We start from the raw sequence: 18,487 nt of genomic DNA on the forward strand, positions 1-18,487 counted from the left end.
CTAATTCATCTGAAAAAACCTAAAAGAAAGAAAGGTCTTTTCAAAACAATGGTTTTCAAATCTATTCCTCAGATGATCCAAAATGGAAGGGTATCTTACCCACTCCAACACTTTTAAAGTCACCTCAAAGTTTCAACAAATGGAAAGGCATTGTACCAAATCCCAAGAATAGGTCCAAAGTGTCTACACGTGCAACATCATCTTCAAGACAAACTTTTTCTAAATCCAATAGTTCATGTGTCAAATCTTACCAACCTCAAACCAGTCACAAATCAACCACACCCTTCCGACCGTTGACCAAACAAAGTGCCAAAACAAATGACAAAATTTCAGCATGTCAATGTCAATGTAGTTGTCAGAAAAAGTTTTCTCATGTCAAAACTGACCTTTTTCAGAAACCTCGTAACTTTTAAAAAAGGCACTACGCTTCAAAAACTCACAAACACCCAAGACTAGGATTAAAAGTTGACACGAAACGAGTCCTTAAAACCTCTTTTCATGCATCAATCAGAAGCTCATCTATTGTCCCGGGCTCCAAACTAGTTTGGATTCCTAAACTAACCGTGTAATTATCAAGCCTTGTGCAAGGAGGAACAAGAAGAAGAATGGTTAATTGATATTGCCTACTCCTTGCACATGACAAGAATGTTAGAATACCTTCAAGATTTCAGGCCAATTTGCAACGGTGGTGTAAATCCCTAATCTGCCCGTGTATCAGTCAAATCCGTTTGATGGTGCGGAATCCCAATCAAACGGATGATGCAAAATAAAATAGAAGAGAAGAAGAAGAAGAATATGATGAATCTTGATTGAATTAATGATATGAATAAAATTCCTTACACAAGATTCATACACAAATAAAACTCTCGTTTCTCTTTGGCCGTAAACTCTCTAGTTCATCAATTTCATCCATCATTACTCCTCACCCTAACACCTCTATTTATACATGTTGGATATGGGCCAGAAACATATGGGCCGTAAATGAGTTTACGGCCGTAAGGTGTTTACGGCCGTAAACTCGGCCGTAAACTAGACCGAAAACTCCACAATTATTACACAAAAATGCAATGCCCAGAAAAGTAAAGTATAAACCATATTTTTGACCCAACAATCTCCCCCTTGGTTTATAGCTTTCTTTTCTTAATGACCCAACAAGCTCCCCCTAAAAAGTAGCTGGCTCTTTTTGTCAATCTTCAATGGGAGCTTGGCTTCAGCTTTAACCTTCGATTTCTTCACAGCATCAGGATGAACATATGAATCTTCAAAGAATGACTTCATCTTGAGCACTTGAGGTTTTCTTCAGAATTTGGCATTGAACGCACATTGGGTGAGGAGGTTTTACGTACTGATTCTTGAAAGATAGTGCTTTCAGCTTGAGAATCTTCAGAGAGAACAAATCTTCTAGATCACTTCAGCAAGTTCATAGATAGCAGCAGACTGTTTGAGGAGGCTTCAATGCAATCCGTCACATAATCTTCAAATGCAGCTTCACCTTGCTTCTAGGGTTGAAGGATTGAATGTTGAAAGAATAATCTTCATTTCTTGCTCCTTCGAATGAGAATTCTTCGATGCTCACGGACGAGGCTTTGGCTCAGAAATCTTCAGCACAAACTCCATGAGTCTTATCTATACCTGAAATCACTATTCAAGACAAAAACAAAACTAAAAGAAAACTTAGCACACAAATTAAAATAGAAACAAAACTATTTTTAGATTTTTGATTTTTCTGAACAAGAAATAAAACAGAAATAACACTATTTTTGGATTTTTAATTTTTGATTTTTTTTCTTTGATTTTTTTTTTTTTTAATTTTTTTAACTCTCCCCTAATATTTAAATTAGAAGAAACTATAATAGATTTAACAAAAATAAAATGATATCTAACTTTAAGAGAGATTTGGGATCAAAGTTTTTAGACAACCTTTATCCACTTGTCGGTACCTTCCATACATCTTTGTCTGGTCGATCGTCGGTATTGTTGTCCACTTAAACACGAAAAATTTGTGACTTATTTAGGACATACTACTTGTTACAAGACAAAGTGAACTTAAGTTCCTAAAAATTATATCTGATCCTAATTCCTTAGATACTATATCTTAAGGACCATTCATCTGACGACGACCAGGGATATTGTTGTCCACCTAAATTGAGCAGCGAGATCTATAGACAATCTTTGACTGTTCAATTTTAATTGTACTGGAACGTGTTTCCTGCTTCCTGATATGCCCCAGCCATCAAGAACTTCCAGAGTACTCCTTACACCGGGTGAGCAGACAATCATTTAGAGAGAGAAGGGATACAAAATTCTATTTCTACCTACTTCAGAGGGGTTGAGAAGAAGAAGGTTGCATATGCTGTGTACCAGGTCGGATTAGAAGTCGCGCAAAGGAGACAGCATATGGCTAACAGATGAGAAGTTTTTTCACACATACATTTCACACATATATTTCAAGCACATATATATTTCCTACAGAGAAATGGAGTTGCATATGTTGTGTACCAGGTCGGATTAGAAGTCGCGCAAAGGAGACAACATATGACTAACAGACAGAAAGAAAGAAAACGATTTTCTACAGACCTAATTGTTGGGTCAAAAATATGGTTTATACTTTACTTTTCTGGGCATTGTATTTTTGTGTAATAATTGTGGAGTTTTCGTTCTAGTTTACGGCCGAGTTTACGGCCGTAAACACCTTACGGCCGTAAACTCATTTACGGCCCATATGTTTCCGGCCCATATCCAACATGTATAAATAGAGGTGTTAGGGTGAGGAGTAAAGATTGATGATTGTTGAACAGAAGTAGTTTACGGCCAGAGAGACAGGAGCTTTTATTTGTGTGTGAATCTTGTGTAAGGAATTTCATTCATATTATTAATACAATCAAGATTCATCATATTCTTCTTCTTCTTCTCTTCTATTTTATTTTGCATCATCCGTTTGATTGGGATTCCGCACCATCAAACGGATCTGACTAATACACGGGCATTTTAGGAACTTACAATTGGTATCAGAGCCAAGTTGTATCAGTAAAAAGGTTTTATTTTGTTTGGAATCGAATATTCTGTGTTTACGGTCCAAGCTTACGGCCGTAAACACCGAGTTCTTGGGCCGTAAACTCTATTTGGGGCATTATTTGATCTTATTTTAGAAATATTTTTGCGTTTTTGGATAGATCTCGCAAAAATAAGGAGGGTTTGTTCTTTGTGTTTTTCATAAAAAAAGGTTTTTGATCGAGTTTTGGAGCTTCAAAGTCGAATTTTCACGTAACCGGAAACTGTTTACGGCCGGAGCTTACGGCCGGCGGCGCGTTTGTGTTTACGGCTAGGGTTTCCGGAGATCTCGGCTCGGCAGCGGCTTGCGACTCGGACGTGGCAGCTCGGAGTTTGCGGCTCGGATTGGAAGTATACGGCTCGGCTAGGGAAGCCGGCTAAACAGCAGCAAGCAGCAACAGCAGCGCTTCAATTAAAAAAGAAGGAGCAGCTTTGCGTCTGGCAAGGATCGAACCCGGGCCTATTAAATCCTTCTTCCATGCGCCTTACCAGTTGAACAAAGGAACAACCTGTTACAAGCCTTCCGTTTTTAATTCTTAAACACTTCCAGTCGCACTCAAGTTTCGCAATTTTGACACTTTTAACCCCAAAACTCAATTCCTTTTATTTTAAATTCTTTTTTTCATCCAAAATAAAAATAATAATAATAATAATAATAATAAAATAAATTTTAATTTTAATTTTTTTTAATTTTATTTTTGACTTTTTATTTCAAGTTTTGATTTTGACTTTCAAGTTTGACCTTTGACTTTAAACCTTGACTTTTTTGTTTAACTTTTAAAATTTCAAATTTAGCTTTTCGGTTTGACTTTTCAAGTTTAATTTTTTTTTTTAAATTTGACTTTTAAGGTTGTTTTTAAAAATAAAAAATAATAATAAAAAAAAGGGGGGGGGGGGGCATTTTAATTTTAATTAATTGATTTTAAAGTCTACAAGGAATTTGAAAACATGAAAGAGAGTCGTCAGGAGACGTTAAGACAAAATTTCAACTTTTTCGATTTTATCCCTGGAGAAACCTTGGAAGCTCAGTTGCAGCGATTTACCACACTCACTACTGAGATGAATATAGCCGGGATCTTTTTGACCAAATCTGAGATAAACAATAGGCTATTGAATTCACTTCCAAAATCATGGGATATGGACGTGGCCATCATCAAGAAGACAAAAGATCTCAATCGTCTTAGTATTGCTGAAGTAATTGAAGAGCTTGACGCTTTAAAGAGTTCTGTAAACCTTCCGGTCAATGAAGTGTCATGTTCTCATTCATGTGAAGTTTCATGTTCTCAATCATGTGAAGACACGATTAAATTTCTTCGGGAACAAATTGATGTATTTAAAAGAGAAGTTGAGGACCTGAGATATGAAGGATATCAACTCAGGAAACGACAGAAACCCCTGAAGGCTGAGTTAGAAGCAAAAACCAAGGACTTTAAGAAACTTCAGGAAGACTATAGTAACAAATGTGAAAACTATGATTATGTAGTCAAACAAAATGCTGAGTTAGTGGCTGATGTTGAATCTTTGAAAGGAAAGTTTGAAACCGCCAAACTTGATGTTAGAAAATATGATTTCTCAAGTGAGGTGGTTGCAAATATGATAGACCAAAGCATGCAGTTTAAAAGGAATCAAAACAAGGGTCTAGGGTATGATAACGTACCTCCGCCTTACAATCATAACTACACATCCATCCCTATGAAACAAGAAGAAATTGACAGGGAGGCACATCTTAAATACGGGAAACCAGCTGGATTTGTGTCAGGAGGAGTTATTAATGTTGAAAATATTGATGTTTCTGTTACATGTGCAGGTAAAGTAGAAGAGGATGAGAACAAGGAGAGTTCTTCTGAACAAACCAATGACTCCTTGAACTCTAAATTTGTTGCTTCGAACTCGGATGCTTCTAACAAACCTGCCGTTGAGAAATATAGGCCTTCAATTCCAGCGCAACAAAGTGCCTGTCGCAAGTGTGCATATGGACACAACAAGAGACAAGGCAAGGATATGCCACCAGGGGCAGGAAGAGACAACTCCACAGTGAAGAAAAGGACATGTTTTCACTGTGGAACACCTGGACACATTGCCAGAAATTGTCCTAATCGCGCGTATGTTCCCTACTACGCACAAGGCTGGCAGAACGCGTCAAGAGGGAGACACTTCAAAAGATACCCCTCTAGGTCACGTTCAGATATTGATGACTGGAACGCGCAGAAGGCTAAGAATTCAAATCCCAAGGGCAAGAAGGAAATGTCAGCCAACAAGCCCAGTTCAAGAGATACTACTGTGAAGCCAAGACCGGTTAGGTCAAAGTCATCTCGGCAGCCGGCTTCAAGTTCCAAATCAAGTGCCGAGGCACCCATCGGATCGAAAAAGAAATGGGTTAAACCCAACTACAAATGGGTTCCGAAGGCTCAAACTCCCAAATCTCCTAATGCTTCTAACGTTTCTACATCTTCTGTTTGTGATAAGCAGGACATGTCATGGGAGAGAGTATTGTGCAAGGATGACAAAGGTCGACCCAGTTTCAAAATGGACTGGGTTCCGAAGACCAACTGATCCCGCTCTGTGTCGGAGCAGCTATGGAGGCATATCATCATACTTCGGTTTGTTGGTAGTGGCTGCTCCTGGCATATGATTGGGGACATCTCTCAACTGTACAACACTCAGAACATTGTTTGAGAGCATGTGTCCATTGCGGGAAAGGAAAGAAGGAAGGAAAGAAGGGATCACACGGGGTTAATTCTTAAAGATATGAAGAATTTTCGGATCTGTTCTGAGATTATGCTTGCTGTTCTCAGACCTTCTGGATGCAGATTCAATCGGTGACTTACGGTTTGTGTTTTCTTCTCTATACTCCTAAGTTTTTCTTAACCTGATTCGCTTTAAAGACTAATTTTTGTTTTAGGATAGTTTAAATTTGCGCATTTACTTTCGTTTCTCTCCTATGCACAAATTTAGGGGGAGAAATAAAAACAAAACAAAAATTAGAAAAATTCAAAATTCCAAAAAAATCAGAAAATCAGAAAATAAAAAATATATGTTGGTTATGAAATCTGCTTGAGGGAGTTGTTTTGGGAAGTGATATTATCTAGTGATAACAGGCAATCTAAGTCTGCGTAACGTACCCGAAGTTGAAGGGTCTATGCTCTGACTTGATGCGTCGGTAGGCACGAAAAATTTTAAATGGACTTGACTAGGGAGATTTGAACTTAGGAAATTTATAGACTTGACAAATCTTGACCTAGTTAGATCCATTCAGCCTGACAATACGACGCTCGGATAGGTTGAGCAGGGAGATATATATGGGAATCTACTCGTCACATTAATTGAACCCGTACTTGGAACTGTGGTTTAACTTTTCCTCGATGTGCGGATTCTGTCCTTAATTCCGGTTGGATGGGGCGACTGGTAAATTCCGATAAATTAGGCCTGTAGAAAATCGTTTTCTTTCTTTCTGTCTGTTAGTCATATGTTGTCTCCTTTGCGTGACTTCCAATCCGACCTGGTACACAACATATGCAACTCTATTTCTCTGCAGGATATATATATATATATATATATATATATATATATATATATATATATATATATATATATGTGTGTGTGTGTGTGTGTGTGTGTGTGTGAAATGTATGTGTGAAATACTTCTCATCTGTTAGCCATATGCTGTCTCCTTTGCGCGACTTCTAATCCGACCTGGTACACAGCATATGCAACCTTCTTCTTCTCAACCCCTCTGAAGTAGTTAGCAATAGAATTTTGAATCTCTTCTCTCTCTGAATGGTTGTCTGCTCACCCGGTGTAAGGAGTACTCTGGAAGTTCTTGATGGCTGGGGCATATCAGGAAGCGGGAAACACGTTCCAGTACACCTAAAAATCGAACTCATACAGATTGTCTGTAGATCTCGCTGCTCAATTTAGGTGGACAACAATATCCCTGGTCGTCGTCAGATGAATGGTCCTTAAGATATAGTATCTAAGAAATTAGGATCAGATATAATTTTTAGGAACTTAAGTTCACCTTGTCTTGTAACAAATAGTATGTCCTAAACTTGTCACAATTTTTCGTGTTTAAGTGGACAACAATACCGACGATCGACCAGATAAAGATGTGAATATGGAAGGTACCGACAAGTGGATAAAGGTTGTCTAAAAACTTTGATCCCAAATCACTCTTAAAGTTAGATATCATTTTTATTTTTGTTAAATTTGTCATAGTTTCTTCTAATTTAAATATTAGGGGAGAATTAAAAAATTAAAAATAATGAAAATTAAAAAAAAATCAAAAAAAATCAAAAATCAAAGAAAAATTAGAAAAATTAAAAATCCAAAAATAGTGTTATTTCTGTTTTATTTCTTGTTCAGAAAAATAAAAAATTACAAAAATATTTTTGTTTCTGTTTTAATTTGTGTGCTAAGTTTTCTTTTAGTTTTGTTTTGTCTTGAATAGTGATTTCAGGTATAGATAAGACTCATGGAGTTTGTGTTGAAGATTTCTGAGCCAAAGCCTCGTCCGTGAGCATCGAAGAATTCTCATTCGAAGGAGCAAGAAATGAAGATTATTCTTTCAACATTCAATCCTTCAACCCCAGAAGCAAGGTGAAGCTGCAATTGAAGATTATGTGACGGATTGCATTGAAGCCTCCTCAAACAGTCTGCTGCTATCTATGAACTTGCTGAAGTGATCTAGAAGATTTGTTCTCTCTGAAGATTCTCAAGCTGAAAGCACTATCTTTCAAGAATCAATACGTAAAACCTCCTCACCCAATGTGCGTTCAATGCTAAATTCTGAAGAAAACCTCAAGTGCTCAAGATGAAGTCATTCTTTGAAGATTCATATGTTCATCCTGATGCTGTGAAGAAATCGAAGGTTAAAGCTGAAGCCAAGCTCCCATTGAAGATTGACAAGAAGAGCCAGCTACTTTTTAGGGGGAGCTTGTTGGGTCATTAAGAAAAGAAAGCTATAAACCAAGGGGGAGATTGTTGGGTCAAAAATATGGTTTATACTTTACTTTTCTGGGCATTGTATTTTTGTGTAATAATTGTGGAGTTTTCGGTCTAGTTTACGGCCGAGTTTACGGCCGTAAACACCTTCCGGCCGTAAACTCATTTACGGCCCATATGTTTCCGGCCCATATCCAACATGTATAAATAGAGGTGTTAGGGTGAGGAGTAAAGATTGATGATTGTTGAACAGAAGTAGTTTACGGCCAGAGAGACAGGAGCTTTTATTTGTGTGTGAATCTTGTGTAAGGAATTTCATTCATATCATTAATACAATCAAGATTCATCATATTCTTCTTCTTCTTCTCTTCTATTTTATTTTGCATCATCCGTTTGATTGGGATTCCGCACCATCAAACGGATCTGACTGATACACGGGCATTTTAGGGACTTACACTAATTTATCGGAATTTACCAGTCGCCCCATCCAACCGAAATTAAGGACAGAATCCGCACATCGAGGAAAAGTTAAACCACAGTTCCAAGTACGGGTTCAATTAATGTGACGAGTAGATTCCCATATATATCTCCCTGCTCAACCTATCCGAGCGTCGTATTGTCAGGCTGAATGGATCTAACTAGGTCAAGATTTGTCAAGTCTATAAATTTCCTAAGTTCAAATCTCCCTAGTCAAGTCCATTTAAAATTTTTCGTGCCTACCGACGCATCAAGTCAGAGCATAGACCCTTCAACTTCGGGTACGTTATGCAGACTGAGATTGCCTGTTATCACTAGATAATATCACTTCCCAAAACAACTCCCTCAAGCAGATTTCATAACCAACATATATTTTTTATTTTCTGATTTTCTGATTTTTTTGGAATTTTGAATTTTTCTAATTTTTGTTTTGTTTTTATTTCTCCCCCTAAATTTGTGCATAGGAGAGAAACGAAAGTAAATGCGCAAATTTAAACTATCCTAAAACAAAAATTAGTCTTTAAAGCGAATCAGGTTAAGAAAAACTTAGGAGTATAGAGAAGAAAACGCAAACCGTAATTCACCGATTGAATCTGCATCCAGAAGGTCTGAGAACAGCACGCATAATCTCAGAACAAATCCGAAAATTCTTCATGTCATTAAGCACTAACCCCATGTGATCCCTTCTTTTCTTCCTTTTCTTTCCTTTCCCGCAAAGGACACATACTCTCAAACAAAGTTATGAGTGCTGTATAGTTGAGAGATGCCTCCTATCATGTGCCTGGAACAACCACTACCAACAAATCGAAGTCTGATGATATGCCTCCATAGCTGCTCCGACACAGAGCAGGATCAGTTGGCCTTTGGAACCCAGTCCATTTTGAAACTGGGTCGACCTTTGTCATCAACGCAAGGTACTTTCTCCCATGACATGTCCTGTTTATCACAAACAGAAGATATAGAAATATTAGAATCGTTAGAAAATTTGGGAGATTTGGGAGTTTGAGCCTTCGGAACCCATTTGTAGTTGGGTTTAACCCATTTCTTTTTCGATCCGATGGGTGCCTAGGCACTTGATTTGGAACTTGAAGCCGGCTGCCAAGATGACTTTGACCTAACCGGTCTTGGCTTCACAGTAGTATCTCTTGAACTGGGCTTGTTGGCTGACATTTCCTTCTTGCCCTTGGGATTCGGATTCTTGGCCTTTGGAGTTTGATTCTTGGCCTTCTGCGCGTTCCAGTCATCATGGTCTGAACGTGACTTTGAGGGGTTTCTTTTGAAAAATCTCCCTTTTGGTGCGTTCTGCCAGCCTTGTGCATAGTAGGGAACATATGCGCGATTAGGACAATTTCTGGCAATGTGTCCAGGTGTTCCACAGTGAAAGCAAGTCTTTTTCTTCACTGTGAAGTTATCTCTTCCTGCCCCTGGTGGCGTATCCTTGCCTTGTCTCTTACTTTTCCCACACGCACAGTTGCAACAGGCACTCTGTTTAGCTTGAAATGGTGGCCTATATTTACCAATTGGAGGTTGATTAGAAGCAACAGATTTAGAGTTTAGGGGGTCGTTTGTTTGTTTAGAAGAACTCTCCTTGTTCTCATCCTCTGCTACTTTACCTGCACATGTAATAGAAGCATCAATATTTTCAACATTAATAACTCCTCCTGACACAAATCCAGCTGGTTTTCCGTATTTAAGATGTGCCTCCCTGTCAATTTCTTCTTGTTTCATAGGGATGGATGTGTAGTTATGATTGTAAGGAGGAGGTACACTATCATACCCTAGACCCTTGTGTTGATTCCTTTTAAACTGCATGCTTTGGTCTATCATATTTGCAACCACCTCACTTGAGAAATCATATTTTCTAACATTAAGTTTGGCAGTTTCAAACTTTCCTTTCAAAGATTCAACTTCAGCCACTAGCTCAGCATTTTGTTTGACTACATAATCATAGTTTTCACATTTGTTACTGTAGTCTTCCTGAAGTTTCCTAAAGTCCTTGGTTTTAGCTTCTAATTCAGCCTTCAGGGGTTTCTGTCCTTTCCTGAGTTGATATCCTTCATATCTGAGGTCCTCAACTTCTCTTTTAAATACATCAATTTGTTCCCGAAGAAATTTAATCGTGTCTTCACATGATTGAGAACATGAAACTTCACATGAATGAGAACATGACACTTCATTGACCGGAAGGTTTACAGAACTCTTTAAAGCGTCAAGCTCTTCAATTACTTCAGCAATACTAAGACGATTGAGATCTTTTGTCTTCTTGATGATGGCCACGTCCATATCCCATGATTTTGGAAGTGAATTCAATAGCCTATTGTTTATCTCAGATTTGGTCAATAAGATCCCGGCTATATTCATCTCAGTAGTGAGTGTGGTAAATCGCTGCAACTGAGCTTCCAGGGTTTCTCCAGGGATAAAATCGAAAAAGTTGAAATTTTGTCTTAACGTCTCCTGACGACTCTCTTTCATGTTTTCAAATTCCCTCGTATACCTTAAAATCAATTAATTAAAAAAACTAGAAGCTAAAATAAAAATTAAATGTCAAATTTAAAATGTTTTTTTTTATTATTATTATTTATTATTATTTTTATTATTATTATTATTATTATTATTATTATTTATTTATTTATTTATTTTTTAAAACAACCTTAAAAGTCAAAATTAAAAAAAAATTAAACTTGAAAAGTCAAACTTAAAAATCAAACCGAAAGGTTAAATTTGAAATTTTTAAAAATTAAACGAAAAAATCAAAGTTTAAAAATCAAAATTTAAAATAAAAAGTCAAAATTAAAAATAAAAAGTAAAAAATAAAAAATAAAAACAATTATTATTATTTTAATTTTTTTAATTTGGATGAAAAAGGAATTTAAAAAATAAAAGAAATTTAATTTTTGGGCAGAAAGTGTCAAATTGGCGAAACTTGAAAGCGACAGGTAGTGTTTAAGTTTAAACTTTCGAAGGAATAAAACAAGGATTTGGTTAGCTGAGATGGTAAGGAGCTTTGTTTGGGAATTGAAGGTCGCGGGTTCGAACCCCAACGCCTCCAATGTTGCCTCTTTTTTTTTTTTTAATTGAAGCTGCTGTAGTCCACTCCCTAGCCGAGCCGATCTCCAAGCCGCAAACCGAGCCGAGCCGATGTCCGAGCCGAGCCGTAAATACCGGAAACCCTAGCCGTAAACGCAATGCCGCCGCCTCCGGCCGTAAACAGTTTCCGGTTACGTGAAAATTCGACTTTGAAGCTCCAAAACTCGATCAAAAACCTCTTTTTATGAAAAACACAAAGAACAAAACCCCCTTATTTTTGCGAGATCTATCCAAAAACGCAAAAATATTTCGAAAATAAGATCAAATAATGCCCCAAATAGAGTTTACGGCCCAAGAACTCGGTGTTTACGGCCGTAAGCTTGGACCGTAAACACAGAATATTCGATTCCAAACAAAATAAAACCTTTTTACTGATACAACTTGGCTCTGATATTAATTGTGAATCTCTAATCTGCCCGTGTATCAGTCAAATCTGTTTGATGGTGCGGAATCCCAATCAAACGAATGATGCAAAATAAAATAGAAGAGAAGAAGAAGAAGAATATGATGAATCTTGATTGAATTAATGATATGAATAAAATTCCTTACACAAGATTCACACACAAATAAAACTCTCGTTTCTCTCTGGCCGTAAACTCTCTAGTTCATCAATTTCATCCATCTTTACTCCTCACCCTAACACCTCTATTTATACATGTTGGATATGGGCCGTAAATGAGTTTACGGCCGTAAGGTGTTTACGGCCGTAAACCCGGCCGTAAACTAGACCGAAAATCCACAATTATTACACAAAAATGCAATGCCCAGAAAAGTAAAGTATAAACCATATTTTTGACCCAACAGGTGGAAATGTCACTTTTTTTTTTTGGATAAAAGGGGAGACCCCTTGGCAAATTTTATTGAAAAGAAAAAAAAATAACAAAAGGAGAGAGGGCAACCGCCCCCAAAAAAACTAACTACAAAACCTAACAAACAACTAAAACTAATCTAAACAATAATTTTTAAAAGGACAAAAAGACCTATCTAACAAAAACCAACCAATCCACTTCCATGTCCAACTCCAAAGCAAAATATGAAACCAAACATAGCTTCCAAAGAAATAAACAATTAGCTCCATATCAAAAATCTTCCATCTAGTGAAATCTTCAAAATCTTCAATCTTCAAGTAACCATTAAACCTCCACCAAACCAAATCCCAAAAATTGGCCTCATACTCAAACAAATAATCCAAGGTTTGGATAATATCAATCTTACAAAACATCCAAGGAACTTCCAAATCAAGAGAATCATTGACCAAATCAATCAAACCATCATAAAATTTCAAACTTCTCCAAACCGGAATAAATCCAAGAATAGCAATCAACTTTGAACTTTGAACTTTACTCTTCATGCAATACTTTCCATCCATCTCCAAAAACCAATTGTTGAACTTCTTTCCAATCTTTACTTGAAAAACCCATATGCTCCAAAAAATAAGCCCAATATCCTTCACAAAATTCTTGAAACAATTCCTAAAATTGTCAATTAAATCTTCCAAAAATTTTCCGATATTCTCATTAGCTAAAGCAAAAATCTTCAAATTCCATGAAAGTATGTTGCTAAAACCGGGATGACCAATCAAATTCCACCATTTCCAAAGAATCTTCAACTTTTCTCCAAATTCTTTCTTGCACACACAATTCCAATTAATCTTCAAAAATTCTTCCAAAGGAATAAACCAAAAATTCCAAAATTGCCCTTGATGAGTAAACCATCTTCTAACAAAAAAAGAGCTCATAGAACCGAAAAAACCACAATCTTCAATGTCATAAAATTCCAATCCGCTAACACTCTTCTTAAGAATCACTCCAATGATGAAAAATCCGTCAATTCCTTTTTTAATGGGAATATTCCAAAAATACCCTTGAAGGTTAATTCCTAAATAATTAAGAATTGAACCTTCAAAATCCACATCAAAGGTAAAATTACCAATGATAACCGGGATAGACCGGTTTGCATTAAAAACTTGGTAAAACCAAGATGAAAAAACGATCCAAAAGTGGTTGTTTTTATGAAAACAAGGGAAACAACCAACCCAAATGTGGTACAGTCTAAGGTTAACGTACCCAATCCAGTGTATTAACGGGTAAAAATCCCACCACTTGCTAATCGAACTAGCAGTGGCACCCACTAAAGTGGAGATTCCTAGTTGCCTAGGAAGAAGATTCCAACTAACGGGGATCAAACCCATTTGCTTTAAAAAATTGACCACTTCAAAGGAAAAATTCCAATGAATTCTGGGATAAACCAGAAAGCAAATACCAAGATAAGAATCCCTAAGGATCCAAAAGTGGTTGTTTTTATGAAGACAAAGGAAACAACCAACCTGTTTGTGGTACAGTTTAAGGAAAACGTACCCAATCCGTGGTATTACCGGGTGATTATCCCACCACTTGCTAATCGAACTAGCAGTGGCACCCACCGAAGTGGAGACTCCAAGTTGCCAAGGAGGAAAACAACCAATAATGGGAATCAAACCCATTTGTATCAAGAAAAGAACCACTTCAAAGGTAAAACTACCAATGAAATCCGGGATAAACCGGATAGCAATAACCATACAAGCATTCCAATACAATAAAAAGTGGTTGTTTTTATGTAAACAAAGGAAACAACCAACCTGAATGTGGTACAGTTTAAGGAAAAGGTACCCAATCCCTGGTATTGATGGGTAATTATCCCACCACTTGCTAATCAAACTAGCAGTGGCAACCACCGAGGTGGAGACTCCAAGTTGCCAAGGAGGAAAACAACCAATAATGGGGATAAAACCCATTTGCATGAGAAAAACCACTTCTAGAGGAAAATTCCTCCAGAAAATCGGGATCAAACCGACAAGCAAAGCAATTTTTAAAGGAAAATTGCTAAACCCATAACCGTCAAATCCTTTAATCATCAAAAAATCATGATTCTCCTTTCCCATAGGAACACCCCACTTCCTTTTAACTTCATTATCAAACCCCAAAAATTCACTTTTGAGACCAATAAGCTTGAGGCGGATATCTTCAAAAATATTCAAAACAACTTTCATCCCCTCATTCTTTCCTTTCCTAAAAAGCCTAATGTTTCTTTCTTTCCAAACATAATAAACAGAAGCAGCAAAAGCAATTTTCACAATGAACACTTGAATACTTTTACCCTTAAGCAGCCCCTGAAGTTCTTCAATCAATTCCATCCAGCTATGGGATTTAATTTTAATCTCCACTCTATCAATTACAGCTTTCCAGACAAATGTAGAGAAGGGACATTCAAAAAACAGATGAGAGTGCGAATCAGACTGATCATTACATAAAACACAATTAAGATTTTTATTCTTATCCCAAAATCTCATTCTATCCTGTGTCATGAGTCTCTCCTGAATAGCAAGCCACAATATAAAACTGTGTCTTGGAATTCTATGCTTGAACCAAACCAAATGGACCCACGATACATCCAGACCAAAATCAGCAAGATCTTCACATGCTTTTTTAATGCTAAACTCAAACATTTTCCCAGATTTATTCCTCCACATAACTTTATCAGAAATAAGAGAATCAAGAACAGGAAGATTGAAATTCCTAAGCTGAGGAATTAGATCACACCATTCACCTGGCCAAAACCAAGAATCATCAACCATAACATCTTTGACCTTATTAGAAATATTGAATCCAGCTTGCGAAATTTCTCTAGGAGAGAGAACATAAGAGAACGGTCCCAGCGGATGCCAATCATCAAACCACATAAAAGTTCTAGCTCCATCACCAATTTTATTACAGAAATGAACACGAACCACATCTTTTAGCTTAATGAGATTCCGCCAACTCCAACTAAGCCCATTCTTTTTCTCTATATCCCAAAAACTTCTCCCTTTTAAAAGATTAATTTTGGTCCATTTTACCCAAATAGAATCAGCCTCAGAGATAATTAACCAAATCCGTTTAGATAAGATAGCCTTATTCCAAACACGAAGACTTCTAAGACCCAATCCTCCCTTATTCACAGGTTTGCAAATTGACGACCATGCCACTTTAGCTCTTCCTTTTTTTGTTTCATCATGGTTCCATAAAAAATTCTTCATCATCTTTTCAATTTCCTTGATTGTACTAATAGGAATAAGCATACTAGAGGCCCAGTACACAGGAAGAGAAAAGAGAATTGAAGAGATAAGCTGCAATCTACCAGCATAAGAAAGGAACTTATTTTTCCAATCTCCAATTCTTTTCCTAACTTTATCAACAAGTCTTTTGCAATATTTAATAAAGAGCCTTGTGGAGATCAAAGGTAATCCCAAATATCTCATTGGCAGCTTTCCTTCCACAAAAGAAAGAGTTCGAAGAATCTTATTCTTTATATTATCCTTAACATTTCCGAAAAAAATGTGACTTTTAGCAAGATTCGGTAAAAGCCCTGCCACCCCTGCAAATTCGTCAAGTGCTTCTTTAACCACCCTAGCCGAAGCTTTATTTCCATGACAGAAAATCATCAGGTCATCCGCAAAACAAAGGTGAGTGATTTTTTGCTTTTTACAACTCCAATGATATTTGAACATCTTTTCATTGCGAATTCTTCTTTGAATTATCAAATTAAATATTTCCATGACAAGAGTAAACAAATAGGGAGAGAGGGGACAGCCCTGTCTAAGACCCCTCTTACCCTCAAAAAAACCATGAAAAGTACCATTAATACTTAACATGTAAGAGGGAGTACTAACACAGCTCATTATCCACTTGATCATAACAGGATGAAATCCAAAGAAAAAAAGAATGTCTTGAAGAAAGGACCAGTTAACCGTATCATAAGCCTTTTGAATGTCCACCTTCATATCACATCGAGAAAACCCTCTGTCACGATGGTACCCCTTGACTAACTCTTGCGATAACAAAATATTATCAACAATTGAACGACCAGGAATAAAAGCGGATTGATTGTCAGAAACAATAGAACACAAATGATTCCTAATTCTTCCAACAATAATCTTACTGATGCATTTATAAATAACAGAACAACAAGAAATCGGCCTATAATCACTCACCTTCCCAGGAGTATCAATCTTAGGAATTAAAGCAATAACAGTGGCATTAACTTCTTTGAGTAACTGACCGTTGCAGAAAAATTCTTTGACAGCTTGGCAAAAATCATTTCCAACAACAATCCACATAGACTTGAAAAATTTTGCAGAAAAACCATCAGGCCCAGGAGCCTTATCATCATCAATATCGAAAAGCGCATTCTTAATTTCCTCATCAGTAACCACCTTAACCATTTCAACAGCTTGCACAAGATCAAGCTTTTTAGAAAACAAAGAATGAGGATTATTGATCTCAGCACAAGGAATCGCAGCCCCCAAAAATTTAGAAAAATACTCAATAAAAACTTTGGGCACATCTTCACCTTCAATCCAATTCCCTTCATCATTCATAACAGCTTTGATATTGTTTCTGATTATTTTGCCTTTGACCACTTTATGGAAATATTTAGAATTACTATCTCCTTCCTTTAGCCATCCCACTTTCGCTTTCTGTTTTAAAAAACTTTCCTCTTCAGCATAGGCTTTATTAAACTCAACAAGAAAAATAGCCTCCAAATCCCTAAGCTCAGAATTGAACGGTTCTTTATCAAGATCAGCTTGAACAGCTTCAAGTTCTTTACGACAGTGATCAACCTTTTCAGACAAATGACCCTGAATTCTTAACAGCTTTCGGATAGGCTTTTTAAGAATTTTGAGTTTTTGGACCAATTGAAACATTTTAATCCCTTTTATTTCAGCATTCCAGTGGGATTCAACCAAAACCTTTAATTCCGGACAGCTAGTAAGAACATTAGAAAACTTGAAAGGTAAAACTTTGAACTTCATCTTCAAGGGAATTTTAATAACCAAAGGGCTATGATCAGAAATGCCATAAGGAAGAAAAGAATCATAAAGAGAAGGGAAATCATCAAAAAGTCTACAATTACCCATGACCCTATCCAGCTTCTTTAAAATGCCATTTTTTCCACGAGGCTTTTGATTCCAAGTATAATTCAGCCCATTACAATTAATGTCTTGAATTTCAAGACAATTAATGCAATCATGAAAATCCTCCATGCCTCTAGAAAACCTAAAAGAACCGACAGTGCTTTCATTGAGATTAAGCATGACATTGAAATCCCCTCCTATAATCCAAGGATCATCACAAACAAAATCTTTGAAATGCTTGAGCGAAGACCATAAAACTCTTCTATCAATATAATTATTAGCAGCATAAACAAAGGAACAAAAAACATACTTATTATTAGAAGGGAAACTAATTTTACAATGTATAACTTGATCATTAAGATCAATCAAGTTAACATCAAACCAATTAGAATTCCATCCAACAATAATACGTGTAGTATTTCCCTTATTTCTATTATTAGCAACCCACTTCCAAGACCCAAAAATCTTATCACACTTCTCATCGAGTTTACTAGCACAAACTTGGGATTCAAGAACAGCTAGAAGACTCAAATTATTCTCCTTTATCAAATTTTTTATTTCTTTTTGCTTAGGGGCCAAATTAACACCCCTAATATTCCAAATACCAAAGCTAAGCATCATTGGAAAAGTCTTCCAAATTGGTATCAGTCAAAGGGATACCTCCTATAACATCCATTTGATCAACTGTATCCAAGTAGGCCAAATCATCTTCATTAACTCCTTCCTTAGAAAAAACAAAAGGAAATGTCACTTTTGGGAACAATGCTAATGGGATAATCTGAGGTTACAGTGTTCTCACTATGGGAAACTTCTCTATTCAAAAGGTTGCTTATGTAGAAGGCCTTAAACACAATCCCATCAGTGTTGGTCAACTATGTAAAGCAGGCCATCGTGTTGAATTTGATGACCAGTTTTGCTATGAAATGACAAGCGATAGAAGCACTTGTCTGATCAAGTCCAGATCCGAAGGTACTACGTACCCTCTGGATGTATCTTTGA

The 18,487-nt window shown here is 36.7% G+C and overlaps 1 protein-coding gene across 1 annotated transcript; it reads right to left on the reverse strand.

The window, feature by feature from the left end:
• Positions 1-12,499: 12,499 nt before the first annotated feature.
• LOC128133760 (uncharacterized) lies at positions 12,500-18,109 on the reverse strand. The gene has a single exon (XM_052771302.1). The coding sequence runs from the start codon at positions 18,107-18,109 to the stop codon at positions 12,500-12,502; it is 5,610 nt and encodes a 1,869-aa protein (XP_052627262.1).
• Between the last annotated feature and the right edge of the window lie 378 nt (positions 18,110-18,487).

This window comes from Lactuca sativa, chromosome 4 (genome assembly GCF_002870075.4).
Source record: "Lactuca sativa cultivar Salinas chromosome 4, Lsat_Salinas_v11, whole genome shotgun sequence".
Lineage (NCBI taxonomy): Eukaryota > Viridiplantae > Streptophyta > Magnoliopsida > Asterales > Asteraceae > Lactuca > Lactuca sativa.